Source organism: Oryctolagus cuniculus, chromosome 10 (genome assembly GCF_964237555.1).
Source record: "Oryctolagus cuniculus chromosome 10, mOryCun1.1, whole genome shotgun sequence".
In the NCBI taxonomy this organism is placed as follows: domain Eukaryota; kingdom Metazoa; phylum Chordata; class Mammalia; order Lagomorpha; family Leporidae; genus Oryctolagus; species Oryctolagus cuniculus.
Genome location: NC_091441.1, coordinates 6,102,266 through 6,119,539, shown reverse-complemented (window position 1 = coordinate 6,119,539; position 17,274 = coordinate 6,102,266). Strand labels below are relative to the sequence as shown.

The 17,274-nt window shown below is 47.3% G+C and overlaps 1 protein-coding gene across 2 annotated transcripts; it reads right to left on the bottom strand.

Annotated features, from left to right (window-relative positions):
- Positions 1–8,108: 8,108 nt before the first annotated feature.
- Positions 8,109–15,699, bottom strand: CBLN2 (cerebellin 2 precursor). Of its 2 annotated transcripts, none has more exons than XM_051851107.2 (4): positions 14,861–15,699; positions 13,038–13,527; positions 10,076–10,195; positions 8,109–9,821 (listed from the first exon to the last, which is right to left on the bottom strand). In XM_051851107.2, exons 2-4 carry the CDS (start codon positions 13,392–13,394, stop codon positions 9,624–9,626), a joined length of 675 nt encoding a protein of 224 aa, XP_051707067.1. In that variant the 5' UTR covers positions 13,395–13,527; positions 14,861–15,699; the 3' UTR covers positions 8,109–9,623. The 2 variants fall into 2 exon arrangements, with proteins under 2 accessions (XP_051707067.1, XP_051707068.1); XM_051851108.2 differs by lacking the exon at positions 14,861–15,699 and adding an exon at positions 14,517–14,672.
- Between the last annotated feature and the right edge of the window lie 1,575 nt (positions 15,700–17,274).

Below are 17,274 nucleotides of genomic sequence, written 5' to 3'. Positions count from 1 at the left end.
AACAGGACTAACTCTCATGGTTAATTTGAACTAATATTTCAAAGTAATCTACAGAATATTATCAATATTTTTGTTAATAAATTATTTAGCAAAATATTTGTGGGGAGCAACTCGGACTAGACTAAGTTACTGGAATTAAGACTTATTCTAAGCATCTGCTCTCCCACAATATGGTGCTGGGAGAGGAGTAAACAACTTTTACACAGCTGCCTCCAGTTCAACCAGTAACCTGCAGGAGCTGATCCCGCTCCTGATTAGAGGAGAGCAGTGTACTCGGCGTGTGGGTAGCAGAGTTGGGATTGGTGGAAGAGGACTATAAAGGAGGAGAGAGACAACATGCACCAGGAACATCTAAGGGGAATACCTGAGGAACATCTGAGCAGCCCCCGAGAGAGCCCGGCCAGTGGTGTGCCGCTCCCCTGCGGAAGTGGGGAAAGTGGCAGGGGGGCCCGCCCCTCCACGGAGGTGGAGGGACGGCAGCCAACCCGGGAAGAACCAGCAGCAAACCCGGGGAGGGCCGAACAGACAAAAGAACAGCGCAGGGTCCTGTGTCGTTCCTCCACGAAGACGGGGAGCGACAAATATTAATTCATTTTTTGCTCATTTGGAATTTTACTTAATTATTTTATCTCACAGAACACTAAAACATCCCAGTTACATCCTTAGCTAATCTCCCTAATTTCTAGATATACTGAAGAAATGGAGGGTCTTTTTAAGGTTTTCCACTTGTGGAGACAGTCAAGAAATAAATGTAGACAAACAGTATTACACAAGTACTGACTTCTAAAACACACCAGTTATTTACCCACTGGGATCAAACAGGAATTACTGTAAATTAATAGCAAATTGTCAAAAAGCACTTTTCTGCATTACCTTTTGAGTAAGAAAGTGGCACCATTTTTTTTTCACAATAAAGTATATACAGCAGGTGAAATAAAAACAGTGACGGTGCAGGTGCATTATCATCCTTTTCTAAAATATTGTGAAAATACATGGTACATGGTTGAGTAGTTTGTCTACATACAATAGTTGCAAATGTAAGTCCAAGATCATTACTCCAGTTGATGTGTTACAACAAAGAAAATGTAACAAAAACAAAAATGACAATGTTTCCTCTGATTTAAGAATTCAGTAAGAACATGTAATGTGATCAGATACTGCTTACATTCTCTAAAATCACCCTTTAAGTGAAGTGAGTTTTAATTTTGCTAGTTATGTTTTCAGGGCAAGGTATCAAATCTCTGTAGGAACTCCCTGACTCCCGGTTCTGAGAGATATTTTTCCAGCCAGAGGTTAAGCTAAAAGATTCATGAACTGCTTTAAAGAGGCAAGTTGCTCAATTCGGAGATGGCTTACTCGCTTCACACACTTGATTTCTTGGGCTTTACTCTAGAATCCTAAACAGTGAGCGCTCATGGCCTGTAAGTGTCAAAAAATTGCACTATTTGTATTTACATGTTTGAGTTTGTTTCTGGAAAGAGTTCTGGTAAAATAATTTTTAAAATCCCATTTTCGTATTCTTCATGGGAACCATGACTAAGTGAGAGCCCAAACTTTTTTTTTTTAAATAAGTGATCCAGTAAATTTTCCACAGATGATGTGCCTATATTTCTCTCATAATGACAATAAAGCAGGTCTCGGGTTTGCAGTATCCAAAGCTAAATTATCCTTTTTAAAATAGTGGTTTATTCAGATAACCATAATACTAACACTTATGACTGATGACTGTAAATAGATGCTCATTCGACAAAATGCTTTTTCATACCATATCTCTCATACTGAGATACAATATAATACTTTAATTTAAAAAAAAATAGGTTCTGGAGTTAAGAGATCTCTATCACTTGCAATGAGACCTGGACCACATCATTTAATCGTTTCAAGCCTTATTTCCATCAGCTGCAAAATGACACTAAGGAAAGCACCCACTTTGTGGGGCTGTCATTGCGACTCAATGGAAACATAATTGCTCAGCACTCGGTACAGTGCGAGCGACAGCACGTGTTTATCATCAACATCAGTGGCGGCATCATTCTCACAAAGGGCTTCTTGCATCTGCAATTCTTCCTCATACATATAAAGGAGGAGCCCATTATAATTTGTACTCTACCCTTCATATTATAGCTTTCACTAATAGACTTGAAGCACTACAGGAGAAAAACTTGGAAGACCATTCAGCCCATCCTTTCCTAACACTCCATTTTGCTTGCATTTATGTTTCAAAGACATTTGAGATAGGAACAATGGAGATGAGAAGTAATTTCTTGACCTCAAAACATCAAGAAATCTTTCTGAAGTTTCCAAATTATACAATTATGTCAATTTGCATTTAGCAAAAACAAAGCCACCCTCTTGTCGGTCTGTAACTTGATGTAAGGGAATTCCCAGAGGCCTCTCTCTGGAGCCTTTTTTGCATACTAATTATTCAGTGGCTTAAGTCACAGCAGCAGCACCATCTATTGGGGAACTTTTTTTTTTTTTCTGAAACCAATGTTTCTGTTATTCTGGAAGCAGATATAACCAAATAAATGTAGGTTCACTTCAATTCCACACTTAGATAAAAAGAAAAGTTAATCCCAATCAATTTCTTCAGATATACATATGTAAAAATTGGTAAAAACGCTAATAAAAATTGTATGACATTCACTGTATAGTGCATGTTGAGACATCAGAAAAAGTAGGTATCAAAAGCAATAGGCCTTCGGGCAGAGTAAGTCTTCCCTAATTATCACAGTCCGATGCACACAAGCCTTTGGCCTGCTAATGACTGGGGACATGCAACAATTTCCCTTAAAATCCTGCCCCACGTTATTCTTTTGTGCCAAAGTAATTCAGATGCAATGGATGACGAGCAGATTAGGCCATGATCCACTGATCATAACTTTCTATTGGATTTATAGCACCAGATGGCCTAATTATTCTCAACAGTTCTCAATCTCTGTCCGTCAGAGAGACCAGATGTAATTTCTACCTTCTGGTAAAATAAAGTTCTAAGATTGAGTATAAGAAAAATAATGTAAGACAGACCAAATAAGATAAAAAGTTAGTAGAGGTACAACTAAGTATCCCTAAAATAGGCACTTGGGCCTGTGACCTCTCCATCGAAGGCAAGCTTTCAGTTATGACACAGCTCCAAACACACAGAGTGTATTCTGAAGTGGGTGAATTTTGACTATAAATGCTAGTTTAAATTAGTATACACATCACACACACACACACACACACACCCCAAATACACTGTAGATTTCACACATGCAAAATTTGTTTTCTACCAGTATTCTTTGATCTTACATTTATCTCTCTTTTCTTCTTGAGTTAGATCTTTTTCATAAAGTTAATATCTTATAAAAAAATTACCAAGTGCTAGGTATGGTCCTCTACCCAGTTCTGTTTAAAGGTTACACCAATTTTGTCTGACTGGTGTCTTGCTACAGGATTCCTTCTAAGGCCTTGACTCATCCTGGGATATACCCTCCCAAACAATACACCACATAGAAGAAAGAGTAAATAATGAAACTGTAAGGTAGACTATGACAGTTTTTCATGTGCTAAAACAACGGAGGCTCCTCATCTCTGTCCCTGTCCATCTTAATACTTCCAAGGTTAGCTCTTGAAATCTAGTCTGCTCTCAATTTGCTAAATATCCCAACATACTCTACATAGAAGAGGTGGTCGTGGACAGCCTCTTAGTTGAGAGAGAAACTGATCTTCAGTACTCAATGCAATGACAAAATATTCTTTTCTCTGTATGTGAAAAATGTAAATTGTATTATTCACCTCAGTAAATATGCATTCAAATTTCTAAGGTTCCTCCCACATCTACTCCAACCCACCCCCTCACTGTCAGATTAACTGAATATCCTCCAGACTGGTTTTGAACACTATTTTTAACAAGAACCACAAGCTCTTGGTGCACAATGAGTGTGTCTTTCTCTACCATCATCCATCCATAAGCTGTCTAACCCCTAGGCAGCAAGACATAAATGTAGTGGAATGAAAAAGAAACATCTACACTCTCTCCCCAAAAGAGTAGATAATTTTTTTATAAGTAGCATAATTACTCTTCCCACTGACAGTTTACAATTCCAGAACAAAACCCACACTATGACATTCTGACACAGTGCTTAGAAATATGAAAAGATGACAGCATCACGTTTTCATGTCTGAAATTTTTCAGTGACACACTACTCTCCAGAAGTATTGTACTTATGATCTAGTAGAGATAAGATTTCTTAAAAACTAGCAATTCAAAGATAAAGGTTTCATAAAACATTATGCTTTCAACTCTAGAAGCATTTTTTAAGATTCACCTAAAATATTTTAAATGAGGGAGTTCAATAATGCGAACATTCCATTATTTGCCCAATTACTGTAGCTATATGTTAGATATTATTTTTCCTGTGATGCTATTCTTCTGTTAAGTCAGTTCTATAATAATAACCCACCCTTAAATCACAGTCACTGCACATTTTTAGTAAAAAGTCCCAGATATACTAGGATGCCTTATATCTTAGGGAAAACTTGAACACAAAATAGATTAATATTTTTAAGTGGGTAAGGTAATATCAAATAGAGTTAAGCAAAATGTTCAGGAGTTGCACATCCCAAAGCATCGCCAACATTCTCCAACTCAATGTAAGCAGAAACTTTCCTAAGCAATGAAAGAGAACAATCCTAGAAGTTAAGGCATTGCTAATCAGGACCCAAGGCCAGTAGTGGTTCACATTAATAGGTAGCTTCCATTTTGTCAGGATAGCGCCAGTGCAAGGCAGCATTCGAACCCTGGGGAGCCTTGCTGTAGGCAGTAAGAAGGAATGAAGATTTCTTTCCTAATTTAAAGTTGTCAAGGAGCCCATTTATACTACCAGGGAGTGCACGTGGGTGGACTGATGAAGATGATGATTTATGATGCTATAGGCACTTAAGTAACTCCAGAGATGGAGATCCACAGCAAAACCCACTTAGAAAGATAAAACAGAACTCCTACATCTGCAGGAGGCAAAGCCACGCGACTTTTGCCCTTACCAATTTCAAGCTATCCTACTGAGTTTGGGAATGCAAGAAAGCTCATTTACTTAAGATTCATGTTTTGGTATAACACGATCATACAGAGTTGCATGCACACTATTTTGAAAAAGTTTACATTCGGCGATGCTTCTGGCATGGTAAACGACTTCTGCCATGACTTTTGCTTTTTGGGGGTGAAGGGAGGATGTGTCCAATCACACCATGGGTAACTCTGTAACATGGTGATATTTAAAATTGTTTAAATTCAGCAGTCTATCTACAAATATAGTAAATACATTTGGGGGGAATTCCGTATGCAAAAATTATATTTGAAAAAGCTAGACAAATACACAGACTTGAGTAATGATAATGGCATCATCAGCTAACACAGTGTATCATAGTAAGAAGATACAGAGCACAATTTGGTTTTTTAATGGAAACTGTATTTTAACTCACTTCAGTATATTTGGTGTGCTTGCTCTTTAAATTCCAAGAAATAACTTCATCATAATTTTAAAATATGTTTGTAATCTCCATTTTAGTAGGAGGTTCCTTTAGAAATAGAATTTCAATAAGTACATGTCCATATAAGCAAGGCAAAAGGGCGAAAGTCATTGTAGTTCTACAGTTAATCTCTTTCTATATTTTTACAAAATACACAGAAAATCCTTTAAGTTGACTCATTATAGCCTGCTCCCACGATTTCCCCACTTACTGACACCACCTGAAACACAGTATGAGTCTCTCATTCTTGTGCATCTATGCACTACAGCATTATACACTTCTTGTGTTGTACAAAAACACACATAAACTATTTAATCCAAAGCAACATTATCCTGTTGTAACGTTTATTCCCTTGTAAAAATTTGCAAAACCATGGTTAAATCCAGAGAACATTCTCTGCTCCTTTTTATACCGCTAAAGCATGACGGGCAATCCCTGCTGTTGTTTTGCGTGTGTAAAACAAGTCATCAAAATTTCCCCTCGTTTTTTCCTAGATATCAGGAGAATGTGACAGATCTGTGTATTTCATTTCATCTTACTGTTAAAAAATTCAAATGTGCATGTTCACGTTTTTATAAGCCGCCTATATATAATTATATATGTAATAATAGAATACGATCATTGTAAGATTTCTGGTATCAAGAATATGCCACAGAATACTCAATAAAGCATTTGTTTTTTACTTTACACGTATTTTCTAATCCTTCTGATGCTCTATGTTAAGTGAATTTAGCTGTTTCCCAAACCAGTGCATCAAGTAACCGCATCAGGGCTGCATGGTTTTTCACGCTTCCACCACCTCTGCTCTGAGCAGCCACAGGAAACATACTTAAAAATGTAGTATCACTTATACATGAACACATACATCAAAAATGCTCAGGAAATAGAAAGTGAACATGGTTTCTCACGACCTAAGAGTTGGAAATCACCAGGGTTGTGTTTAAGTGGCAATGTATTTTAAGAAATGGTATTGGCTTAAAAGCATTTACAATTTAGGAGGACTAGCATTTATCAATGTAAGCAACTTACTATAACCATGCCATCATACCACATAGTTTGCTTCTGTTAAGAATTTTATAGTTACATATGTTTACAAAATGTTGGTATGCTCACTGGAAGAGAATAGCAAGGGATAGCCTAAAAACATATCTGAGAATTGAACTAATAGTAAAATGTACAGATTTTGATATTATCCCTAAAAATCACATTAAAGAAAACTTCAATACAGTGCTGCAGTTTTAATCGTTTACAGAGAAATATGGAAATTTACTTTCACATAAAATTGTCTTCCCATCAGCTACTCTTTTAAATGCTCTTCATACACTGCATTTTTAAAAACTTGTTTTTACAGAAACACCCACCCTGTCACCAGGCCCCCTTTATCATAATGCTCCCTAGTGCCCCCGCCCCACAACTGCCCTGCAGGCTGCCCTGCTCCCGGCCTTCCTCCAGGTGAGACAGCCAAGGCCCAGAGACACCGCTGCACAGATCCACTTTCACATATTCCAGATGCATCTAGATCTTCTCCCCAGTGAAGGGAAAATTCACATTTTGATCCGACCTACATAAACTTTTGTAGACCACACACTGAAGCTTCATAAACCACAGAGATCCCTGGCCGAGCAGCACCTTGGCCAACACTGCAGAGGATGGTAAACAACTTCAGAGACTGTCAGCACGGCTGCTTCCTAATGCGCTTTCTGGCATCCATCTGGAGAAAAAAATATAATAAGGATGCACTGGAGCCATCAGGAGGAGCCTTTTCCCCCTTAACATAAAATAAACTCCCGAAATATACTTATTTTTAGATTGATCAATGTCATAACTTATTTATTAGGCAGTATAGCTTGATAAGAACCTGCATGTAATAAAGCTATAAATACAAATATGTGCATTACATATCTTAAGTGATAAAAATAACAAGTATACATACACTTTTCAGTCTCTGAAGTACTACTTTACCCTCTAATGAGGTTTCTACTTGTTTTAAATTGAACATAATGCTAAGGAAATGGGTAAAACACTAAAATAACCAAGAGCAATAGAACACAGAAAATGCACTCTAGCACCCTTCTCTTTGCTAGCAGCATCAATAAACAATGCCCATGTCCAAAAGTGTGTCTCCTAATCACAGAGCCCACGAACCTCAAAAATTTTCTTAATTTTCTTTTCCTAACAAAATGTAACAACATTTACATCCAAATTAAATCCTGCATCCTGCTATGCTGCACAACTTTGACTCTTAATTAAGCTATCCATTTTTCATTTCTCTAAGCATCACTGCCACTCTGGCTTGGAGATGGACTCCAGCAACTCCCCATGCTCACACAGACTCTTGGGGACAACGGCCATCTCCAAATGCCAGTTTCCTTTATCTCAGAGGTCAGGCTGAAATGCTGTATAGGAACTCACATAGCGTCAAAGATGCTGGGTGGCAAAAGCCAGCTCCCTCTCCATACAACGTACATTTGCTGTCCAGAGCCGCGGCTCATTTGCCCTATATGGATGTGTATCTGTGTACCCCACGTGCTTGATATTGGCTGCAACTCCCACTCACGCTCAGAGTGCGGAGGCGATGTGGAGGGATAAGAGCAAGCCAGACATCAAACCCATTTATTCAGAATCTTAAATTATGACTTTTTATCATCAATATTTTGGTTACATTGTTACACAAAGGACAAATTAACATCCGGTTTGAGGTTTCATCTTTGATTGCTTTGGAATCAATGACATTTCCTTGGCATATGCATCCCGCACCCATCAGCTCTCAGCTGTGTCTCAACAACACTGTCGCACAAGGTGCCAAAGCAAGATGGTTTGTAAAACCACTCCTCCGGTTCCTCAGCCAATACCTTTAACCGCTGTGCCTTCCAGGTGGCCTCCCGCCAGGTACCAGCAACTGAGTGTCAACATATTCCTTCCTGTGGCAGATCAAAGGAGCATCCCTAGAAGGGGAGCTGGTCCTTCTGTCTCTGAAGCACCTGATGTCTGTGCCATCACTCAGAGGCAGATCCAACGAATGAAAACACACCGAGAAGTCAGGGGCGCACTCGGCAAGGGAACGGCGGCTGCAGAGGGTTTGGTTTTACAGCTTCCACTCTTAACTCAGACGGTGCAGGCCCACCCAGGAACGCCAGGTTCTTAAAGGATTCCGGAGTGTAAATTAAAAATAAACAAAGGACATAAAATCCAGGCTGCTACTTCTAATGATGCGTCTGGGACAATGTCTTTGAAAGAATAGGCAGAATTGTCCATTTGCTACGTTTACTTTGATACACAGATTGTTTGGTTTCGTTTGGTCTCATTCAAAACAAAATATGCAGCTATTTGTTTTTTTAGGGTTTGGATTTGGTCTCATTCAACAATTCAACATATATTTACTTTCCCTGACCCCAACATGAAAATTAAAATTGGGGTGAAGAGGAAGAGATGAATGTGGAAAGAAAAGTAAAGCTTTCTGAGGAAAAAAAAAAAAAAAAAAAACACAAACAATACGAAACAGAAATTGCAATCCAATCGTGCAAAATTTGCTTCTCTGGATAAAGCACTTCTTGACAGGTTCACAATGTCCCAAACCCCCCTCCCCCGTCCTCACATCCACCCAGGGGCGGGAAAATACAGACTGAAAGGGAAGCCACTCCTTTCTTGAGGCTCTATGGACACACACAGAACACATGTCAAGGACTGCCCGGCAGGTGGCTCCTTGCGGGGCTCTGGCTTTGAGCCCTGCTGCAACCTGCCCTCTATCCTGGGCTCAGCGGCACTCCTCGCATCAGAACAACAACACAAAGTACAAACAAAAGGAGATCAAGTCAATGGTCCCCAACAAGAAAATCCGATATTGACTTTACAATCACAGGTACAAATTGCTCAAATCGATAATCTCATTTCTCCTTAAAACCTTGTCATCTAAAACTCATTAGAGGCCAGGTTCCCAAGGAACTGTCAGTATTCAAAGAAAATGCTGGAGATTCGGAAGTAAGTCATTCTTCTACCACGAGGTCTGGAGGAGGCTGGAAGCAAGTTGTCCTATTCTGAGAGTTCAGGATGTTACAGAGGGTGGATTCCTGGGTCCACATCGCGACTTCCCCACCATCGAGGGGGCTCTGAGTCTATAGAGGAAAAACCAAGAAGCCGGAGAACGTGGAGTACTTCCAGCCCCCCATGAGGTTGCCCCTCTCCAGTTTGAGATGCACTTTGTCCTCCCTTTCCATGAGCAGTAGGACACCATTGCTAGCAGCTTCTCTGGTGACATCCTGGTCGCCTGCAAACGCCGAGATCACCGGGTAGCCATTTTGCATTAAACTGACCTGCAATGCAGAAGAGAGAGCTCAGCAGACCACAAGGAACCGCACAAAACACACACACACACACACACACACATACACACACACAAGTTGTCCTCTCTCTCCACAACCCAGTCCTACCCTCAGCCCTTCCCTTACAGCCCACTGCAGGGGGGCTGCCCAGGAAGACTCCTGTCTGGGTCAGGGCCACACTCAGCTCCAGGGCATCCCCCAGCCTCACACACCTGTGCAAGTGTCTAGTTTGCAAGGCTACCCACCTGAATCGTTTGTCTGTTATACACTTTGACCACGTGGAAGCTGAAGCTATAAATCCCCTTTCTTGGTGCTACAAATATACTGGAGGCAAGGTCGAAATGGTTGCCAATATTTACTAATACCTGCAAAAGAAGAGGAAACACAGGGCAAACATAGCAGGTGTCTCGCCAGCATATGTCTGAATCATACTCAGACGACCAGGTCAGGTTCCCAGGCAGCCCCACAAAGGGGTTGGTGCTGAAGCTAAACTATCCTACAGAAGTTGGTTTTAGAAGTGTTCATTCTTAAAGGTTTTTAAAATACGAATCATCTGTACATCCAAAAAGAATATATGAATTTTATACACTGTGCAAAGCAGAGGCCGGGGTGGGGGGGGAGTGGAAGGCTGCAAACTCCATTCACAAATTGTTTCAGAGGTCTGTGGGACTACAGGGACTTCCACAAGATCTTCTGTTTGACGAAAACATACTTCGAAACATCCCGGGTGGAGAAAGGACTGTGGAGTAAGAGCCGGTAACATGAGGTCATGTCGGTAGGAACATGCTTGGGGCCTGATTTGAGATGCTCTGGGAGAAAATCCTGGGAGGTTTCGTTTCCTGTGTTTCCTGGCACCTGGCAGACTCTGGCAAGCAAACAGGAGGTGCTCAATAATGGCTGCTGAGTGAGAAAGCTTTGTGGATGAACACTGGCCCCTGTTGTGCCTAGCTTTCCTCTGAACAATGCGTTTGCTCCCTTAACCAAGCTTTGATGCCATTTCAAATGGGCTTGAATAAATAAAGAGAAAATCCAGTCTCTTGGACACCCTCGGCTCAAACTGCAGAAACTCCACACCACACAACAGTGGTAAAATTAACCTGACCAGAGAACCCATGACCCCTGCGATGGTATTTCTTCCAACAAAGGTGGGATTTAAGTCACAAGTAGAACTTGGGAGTGGCAGGTCCCCGTCCTGACACTCAACACAGAGTCTCACCTGTGTGGCTGGATCCTCTCTCACTTCCTCCTCACACACAAGTGCACAACTTGGGGACAATAACAACACAGCCTATCAGGCATCAGCTGGCCCCAACACCACAACCTGGACGCGGATCCTTGTCACCTGCTCAGAAACGAGCTTCAGCCGGAATACCTTCGGCTGTCATTTCTCACACACTCATTACGGACGAATAACGTGCAGCTGCCACAGCAATGTGAAATGCTGCCGGTGGCAAGTGCTGACACAACGCGGGGAATGCGCCAGTGTCATCATCAACCAGCCGTGAGCACCACTTCAGCCCACGGCCCAGCAGGCCTCGCGGGCACTCTCGGCTTGTTGGCTGTGTGCTCACAGACAAAGCACTTCACACGCCTGTTTTCAGATTTGCAAAGGCCCTGCTCCCAGTCCTCACAAGGCTTCAGAGAGGAAGAGAGAGGTCTCCATCTCACCCCCAGTGCCCCTTCTTGCCTCTAGTCCAAGGCAACTTTCAATCCTGGAAACTGGTCAATTCCAGACTCAGCTTCAGATGAAAGAACCCAGCCAGCTCCCCCCAGCCGCCTTCCCAAAGCAGGCATCAATTACTCCCTAAATGAGGAACCCGAGAATCACTACCCAACCCTTCCCAACACAATTAGCTCAGCTACACAATTTACACCTAAATGAAGCGATGGATGCGAAGTTGCTGGGAAAGCTATTGGTAAGACAGTGGTAAGTGAATTATAATAATGCAACAGTAATACCACACAGAGAACATTCTAATTAAGACAGTGCATAGTCACCAAATATCTATGCAATTGCCTCCATTCCTTGGACATAATTATGCCTTGTAAATAAAAATGGGCACCAGAAACCTCCCATACTCCAAACCCTTTAATACATGAGCCTTAACAAAGCCTCAAACAATGAATTTACTACAACACTGGGCTAAGAGGCAAGAGGAGGGGTGTGTGTATGTGTCTGTCTCTAGGCCGCTTCAAGAGCTGCTTACTGGAGAGAAGCAAAGCCACTTGAGCGTGGACGATAACCAGTCACAGATACACTTTCCTAGTGACTGCCGAGTACTCCATTTTGTGGGAAGCACTCTGGCAGGGGGACTAGCTGATGGCTTAAGTTCAGAAACCACTACAGAGGTTTCAATTTGTCCCTGAAAAATCATACAAATAAAGGTAGAGACCTAGGAACAATTGTGGTCACAACCTGTAGCCCGGAGCACCACTAATCCAGAGAAAGGAATGCAAAGGCCTGCCCACCACCCCACTGATCCAAGTGGCAGGAGTTAAGTGACTTGGGGTGAGTCCCGGCATCGCTGCTGATTTTGTTTTCACTGTTACAACTGCAAGACGCACGCACACACAATATGCACTGTGTTTGCACTGTGTATGTACTTCACTTACTTTATGTGGTTTTCACATAAACACATTTTCACTTTGCTTTGTTTTTACACAACCATTCCAGTGATTCCCGCCGCCCTCCCCAGCCTTCCCCACTAACTTTCTCGAAGACCAAGTTCCCCTCCCGGAGTGTATCCCTCAAAATAATCAATCGGGACCTATTCCTTGAGTACTGGCTGAGGCCTTTGCAAAACTCCTTTCTGGAGTGCGGAGACTCTGAGACGCATTCAACCCGTGAGTGTCTCCCCGGGGCTTCGACAACCACCCACCGGACCCTCAGAGACAAGCGTGCAGGAGCTTCCTGGGGGAGGAAACGCGTTTCCCATCTCTTAGCTTCGCAGCTCCGAGAGAGCTTGGACAGCTTTAAGGGACTCTCTCACTCATCCAAATGCCAAGTAAGAGGAAAGTTTAAAAATAAAAAAGCTGCCGTGGGAGAATGGGAAATGTGAGAAGAGCGCCCTGGAACACGGAGACACACCAGGGCAGCGAGGCCGGGCAGGGAGCAAGAACGCGCTGGGCACTACCCGTCGGAGCAGCCAGGGGCACCCAGGCCACGCGCCCAGACCCGCGCCCTCTCCTCCCCGGAGCGCGGCTGACCTGGTCGAAGTAGATGGTCATGGTGCGGTTGCTCATCTCGGACGGCTCGTGGTTGGTGCTGCGCGTGGCGGAGAAGGCCACCTTGGCGCTGCCGGAGCGCACGGAGATGCCCAGCGAGGAGGTGACGGCGCCGTCGGCCGACGGGCTGGAGTCGCACACCACCAGGCACTTGCCCTCCAGCACGATGGGCTCCGTGTCGTTCTGCGCCCGCACCGGGCAGCAGGCGGGCAGCAGCAGCAGCAGCAGGGCCAGCGCAGCCCCCAGGCAGGAGCCGCAGCCGGCCGGCTCGCGCCGCGCCTCCGGACGCCCGGACATGGTCAGCGGCGGCCCGCGGGGGCCCCGGCCGGGCGCCGGCATCCGGGCTGGGGGCGGGGGCGGCGCGCTGGGGCGGGCGGAGCGCGAGCGGGCGCGCGGTTGCCTTCGGCGGCGCGGGTCCCCTGCTCCGATGGTCAGGGCCGGGGCAGTTCTCAGAAGAGAGGCGCCAGTGGACCTGCCAGAGCAAAGAATCCAGAGCTTAGCCAGGGAGGCGCCGCCGGGACCAGGGCGAGGGGGACGAGCCGGGCAGCAGGACCCCTCCTCGGAGGCCACCTCCGGGCCCCCGATTTGGCACGACAGGTCCGGAGACCGGCCTCGCGCACACTCCTAAAGGCTCCCGCGCGGGCGCGGGTTGCGGGGGAGCTGCGAAGTCGGCGCCCACGGCTCAGGGGACCTGGTCCCTAAGAGGGGGTCGGCGACCCGCGACGGCGTCCCGCGCGTTCACGCACAGGTGGAGGGAGCTCAGGGCGCAGGCAACGCAGGGAAGCCCCCTGAGGCTCTCGTGTCCCCGCAAGCCACGCGGGGACACCGTCTCCCCAGCCCCGGGCTCCCCTTCTTTCTCCAGGCTCCTGCCGCGGGAGGTATCCATTTAGTGAGGGTTTTACCCGCTTCCCCCAGAACAGACCCCAGCCAGCTTCTAGAGCGAGATTAAAGAGGAGCGAAAGAGGGATGAGACCGGAATGGAGACCCCGCATCCCCGCCCCTTCCAGAGCGAGACCCCGGGAGAAGCCAGCGACGGGGGACCCCCGCTCTGCTGCCTGTCGCGGTCCTGCGCCACGCGTGGTCCTCTCCTCCCCGGGGGGGGGGGGAGGCTAAGATCCCTGCGAACTTCACGCGCCCGCGGGGACTTTCACTCGGTCCCTGTGCGCCCCGCGAGCCGGACAGGGCGTTTCGTTCCCAACCAGAAAACCCCAGGACACCGCCCCCGCGCCACCGCCCACCGCCTCCAAAAGACCCCGCAATAATCTTTCTAAGAACTGAGAAGTTGCTTAGGGAAAAAAAAGACCCTGGCTCCTCAGATCTCGTTTTTAAAAAAAAAAAAAAAAATACAGACTCCGCGGTCCCTCCACTCCCACCGTCCCTCGCTCGGACCCCCGGACGTGGACGCGGCCACGGTCCTCCTCAACGCGCAGGCCCTGGGCGCGCGGGGTCGCGGGTGGGTACCTGGAGCGTCCATGGTGGGCGAGCACCGCCGTTCGCCAAGTTGTGCCCAGAGAAAATGAAGCGAGCGGGGAGCCAGAGGACTGGGAGCGCGACCCTGCTCGCGGCGCGTGGCCAATAACCGCGCCGCCCCGCCCTGCCGCCTTCCCGCGCCGGGACGCACCACGCCCCACGCCCCGAGCCCCGGGCCCGCGGACGCCCGCGTCTTCCCGGCCCCCGCAGGCTCCCCGCGCCCGCTGCACTGCGTGCGCCCCGGCCTCGGCGCGCAGCTCCGGAGGGCACCGCGCGGCGCTGCCCGCGACTGCCGGTCGGGCGCTCACCCGGACGCGCCTATCAGAGACCCTCACCGGCACTGGCCGCGTCTCTCCTCCTCGAGCCTTTCTTTCCCTTTCCAAATTCCCTCCAAGTCTTAGTCGTGAGCGGCGTGGCCACGTTCATAATTCAGGAACAAACGACCAAAAAAAAGAAAAGAGAAAAAAAAAAAAAAAAAAAAAAGACGTGTGCGGTGGAGAGAGCGAAGGCCCGGGGAATGGAAAGGTCCAGAGGTGCTGTGGTTCCGGAGTCTCCGGTTCGGGCCGGGACTGGAGCGCGGCGCCGCCCGCCTGGCTTCGCGCGTCGCAGGCGCGCGTGTGGCTGAAAGCCGCCCGCTCCGAGCTCTGACGAGCCGGCGGGCCGGAGCGGGCGAGGCGCGCAACACGGGCGTGGGGCGCCCCCTGCGGGCGCCGGCGCCTCCCTGCCGCGGGCGGCGGACGCGCGCACCCGGGAGGAACCCGGGGGACCCTGGGGACCCGGCGGAGTTCGGCCCCCACCGCCCCTGCCCGGTCTTTATTCCCCAGAAAGGCCGCGCTGGGCTGCACCGAAACCACGGCGGCGGGCGGCGAGGGCTGCGCGCCGGACGCCCGCTCGGGGAGGTCGCGGCGGGTCACGGCCGCCGGGCCTCAGCGCGGCGCACTCTTTATAAAAGCTTCTCGAGACCGTCGTTCAGAGGCCACGGTGCCCGTGGACCGGCACGGAGTACGTGTTCCGACAGGCAGGCTGATGCAAAGCAAGCCCCCGGCGGCCGGCGAGCCGAGCCCGCTCCCACTCCGCCATGCTCCGCCGCGGCTCTCGCCCTGCAAGTCCTCTGCAGCGTCCGGAGAGTCTCTGGGCGGCGCGCGCTGAGCCGGCCACAGCCCCCCGGGCCCCCTCCGCGCCGCGCTGCCCCTCGGACCGGCGCGGCCACGCCCGCGTCTCTGAGCAGGGCAGGCGCACGGCCGCGCCCCGGTTCCCCCAGGGCAGGCGTCGGGAAGCAGGCGGCAGGGTGGTCCCAGCGTCGCCTCCGGTCAGGGGAGGCCCGGTATCAGTGCCAAGGGGCATCTCCGGCCAAGGGCTCTCTGCTTGCTGGACAGGGCATGGACAGTAGCAGGGAACATACAACAGCTCCGAAATCCAGCAGCGCCTCCCCCCCCCCAAGAAACAGTGAAACCCGGGGCTTGTGCGTCCCCACTTTTCCCGCCATGCTGGTCATAGGCACCCCCAGTTGGTGGGCTTGTGCCCTAGCTGTGAGTCCGACTCGTGGCGGGAGTTCATTCCTACTGCTGGACCCTTAGTTCGAAGAGTGCGTGGATTTGATAGCCTCACTGTCAGAAGGAGCATTAGGCTCCCAGTCCGCTGTGCTGCAGACTCGCGGGCTAGCACAAATAGCAAAGGGCTCTAGGTCCGCGCAAGCAACGCGAGGCGCAGGCTGGGTCAACCAGTTCCAGGAAGCTAACTAAGCAGCAGCACCTCTGACACGTCTGTAATCTTCAAGTAACAACTCTATTAAGCGACTTTCTGAAATGCTGTGCTATAAGCATCTCTTTTGACGAATGTAAACGCAAACACAAAATTATCTTTTGGGGGAAATATGGATCTCTTCTATGGGGTCACTCACATATTTAAATAATACATAAGTAAGAAACCTTTAACTTGTTTGGTGTGACCTAGATTATGGAATGACAGTAATAAGCATTCTTATATAATGGGAAAAAAACAGATTACATTTAAATTTGGGCTCTAGGTAATTTTCAGAACAAAAATGGTAATAGATTGACAGGAAGGTTGGCTATTTACTGATTGATTTGTTGGCTATTCAACTATAAGAAGGTATTTAAGTCAAGTGATGGTATTTTTTTTTTCAAAGATTTTATTTATTTATTTGAGAGGTAGAGTTACAGGGAGAGACAGAGAAAGGTTTTCCATCTGCTGGTTCACTCCCCAAATGGCCACAACTGCCGGAGCTGTACCGATCCGAAGCCAGGAGCCAGGAGCTTCTTCTGGGCCTCCCCACATGGGTGCATGGACCCAAGGACTTGGTCCATCTTCTTCTGCTTTCCCAAGCCATAGCAGAGAGCTAGATCAGAAGAGGAGCAGCCGAGACTAGAACCAGCGCCCATATCGAATGCAGGAACTGCAGGCATAGGGTTAGCCTACTGCACCACAGCGTCAGCCCCGAGTGATGGGATTTTAACTTTTAAACATGCTTAGGAACGTTTATAGAATGCAAAATTTAAATGTTTATTTTTTAAGATTTATTTATTTATTTGAAAGTCGAATGTCAGAGAGAGGGAGAGATTGTTCACCCAGGGGTTCACTCCCTGAATGCCCACATCAGCAAGTGGTTGGCAGGTTGAAGCCAAGAGCCAGGGCCTCCATCCAAGCTGCCCATATCAGGGGCAGGGACCAAAGCGCATGGGCCATCACCTGCTACCTTCCCAGGCACATTAGCAGGAAGGTAGATTAG

Bases quoted from the DNA above. Each gene is read 5' to 3' on its own strand.
- CBLN2 (XM_051851107.2), bottom strand. From the start codon at position 13,394: ATGCCGGCGCCCGGCCGGGGCCCCCGCGGGCCGCCGCTGACCATGTCC. The intron at 10,196-13,037 runs GTCAGCCGCGCT...CTTCTTTTGCAG, and splicing joins TGACCATCTACTTCGACCAG to GTATTAGTAAATATTGGCAA. The intron at 9,822-10,075 runs GTGGGTAGCCTT...TCTGCATTGCAG, and splicing joins ATAACAGACAAACGATTCAG to GTCAGTTTAATGCAAAATGG.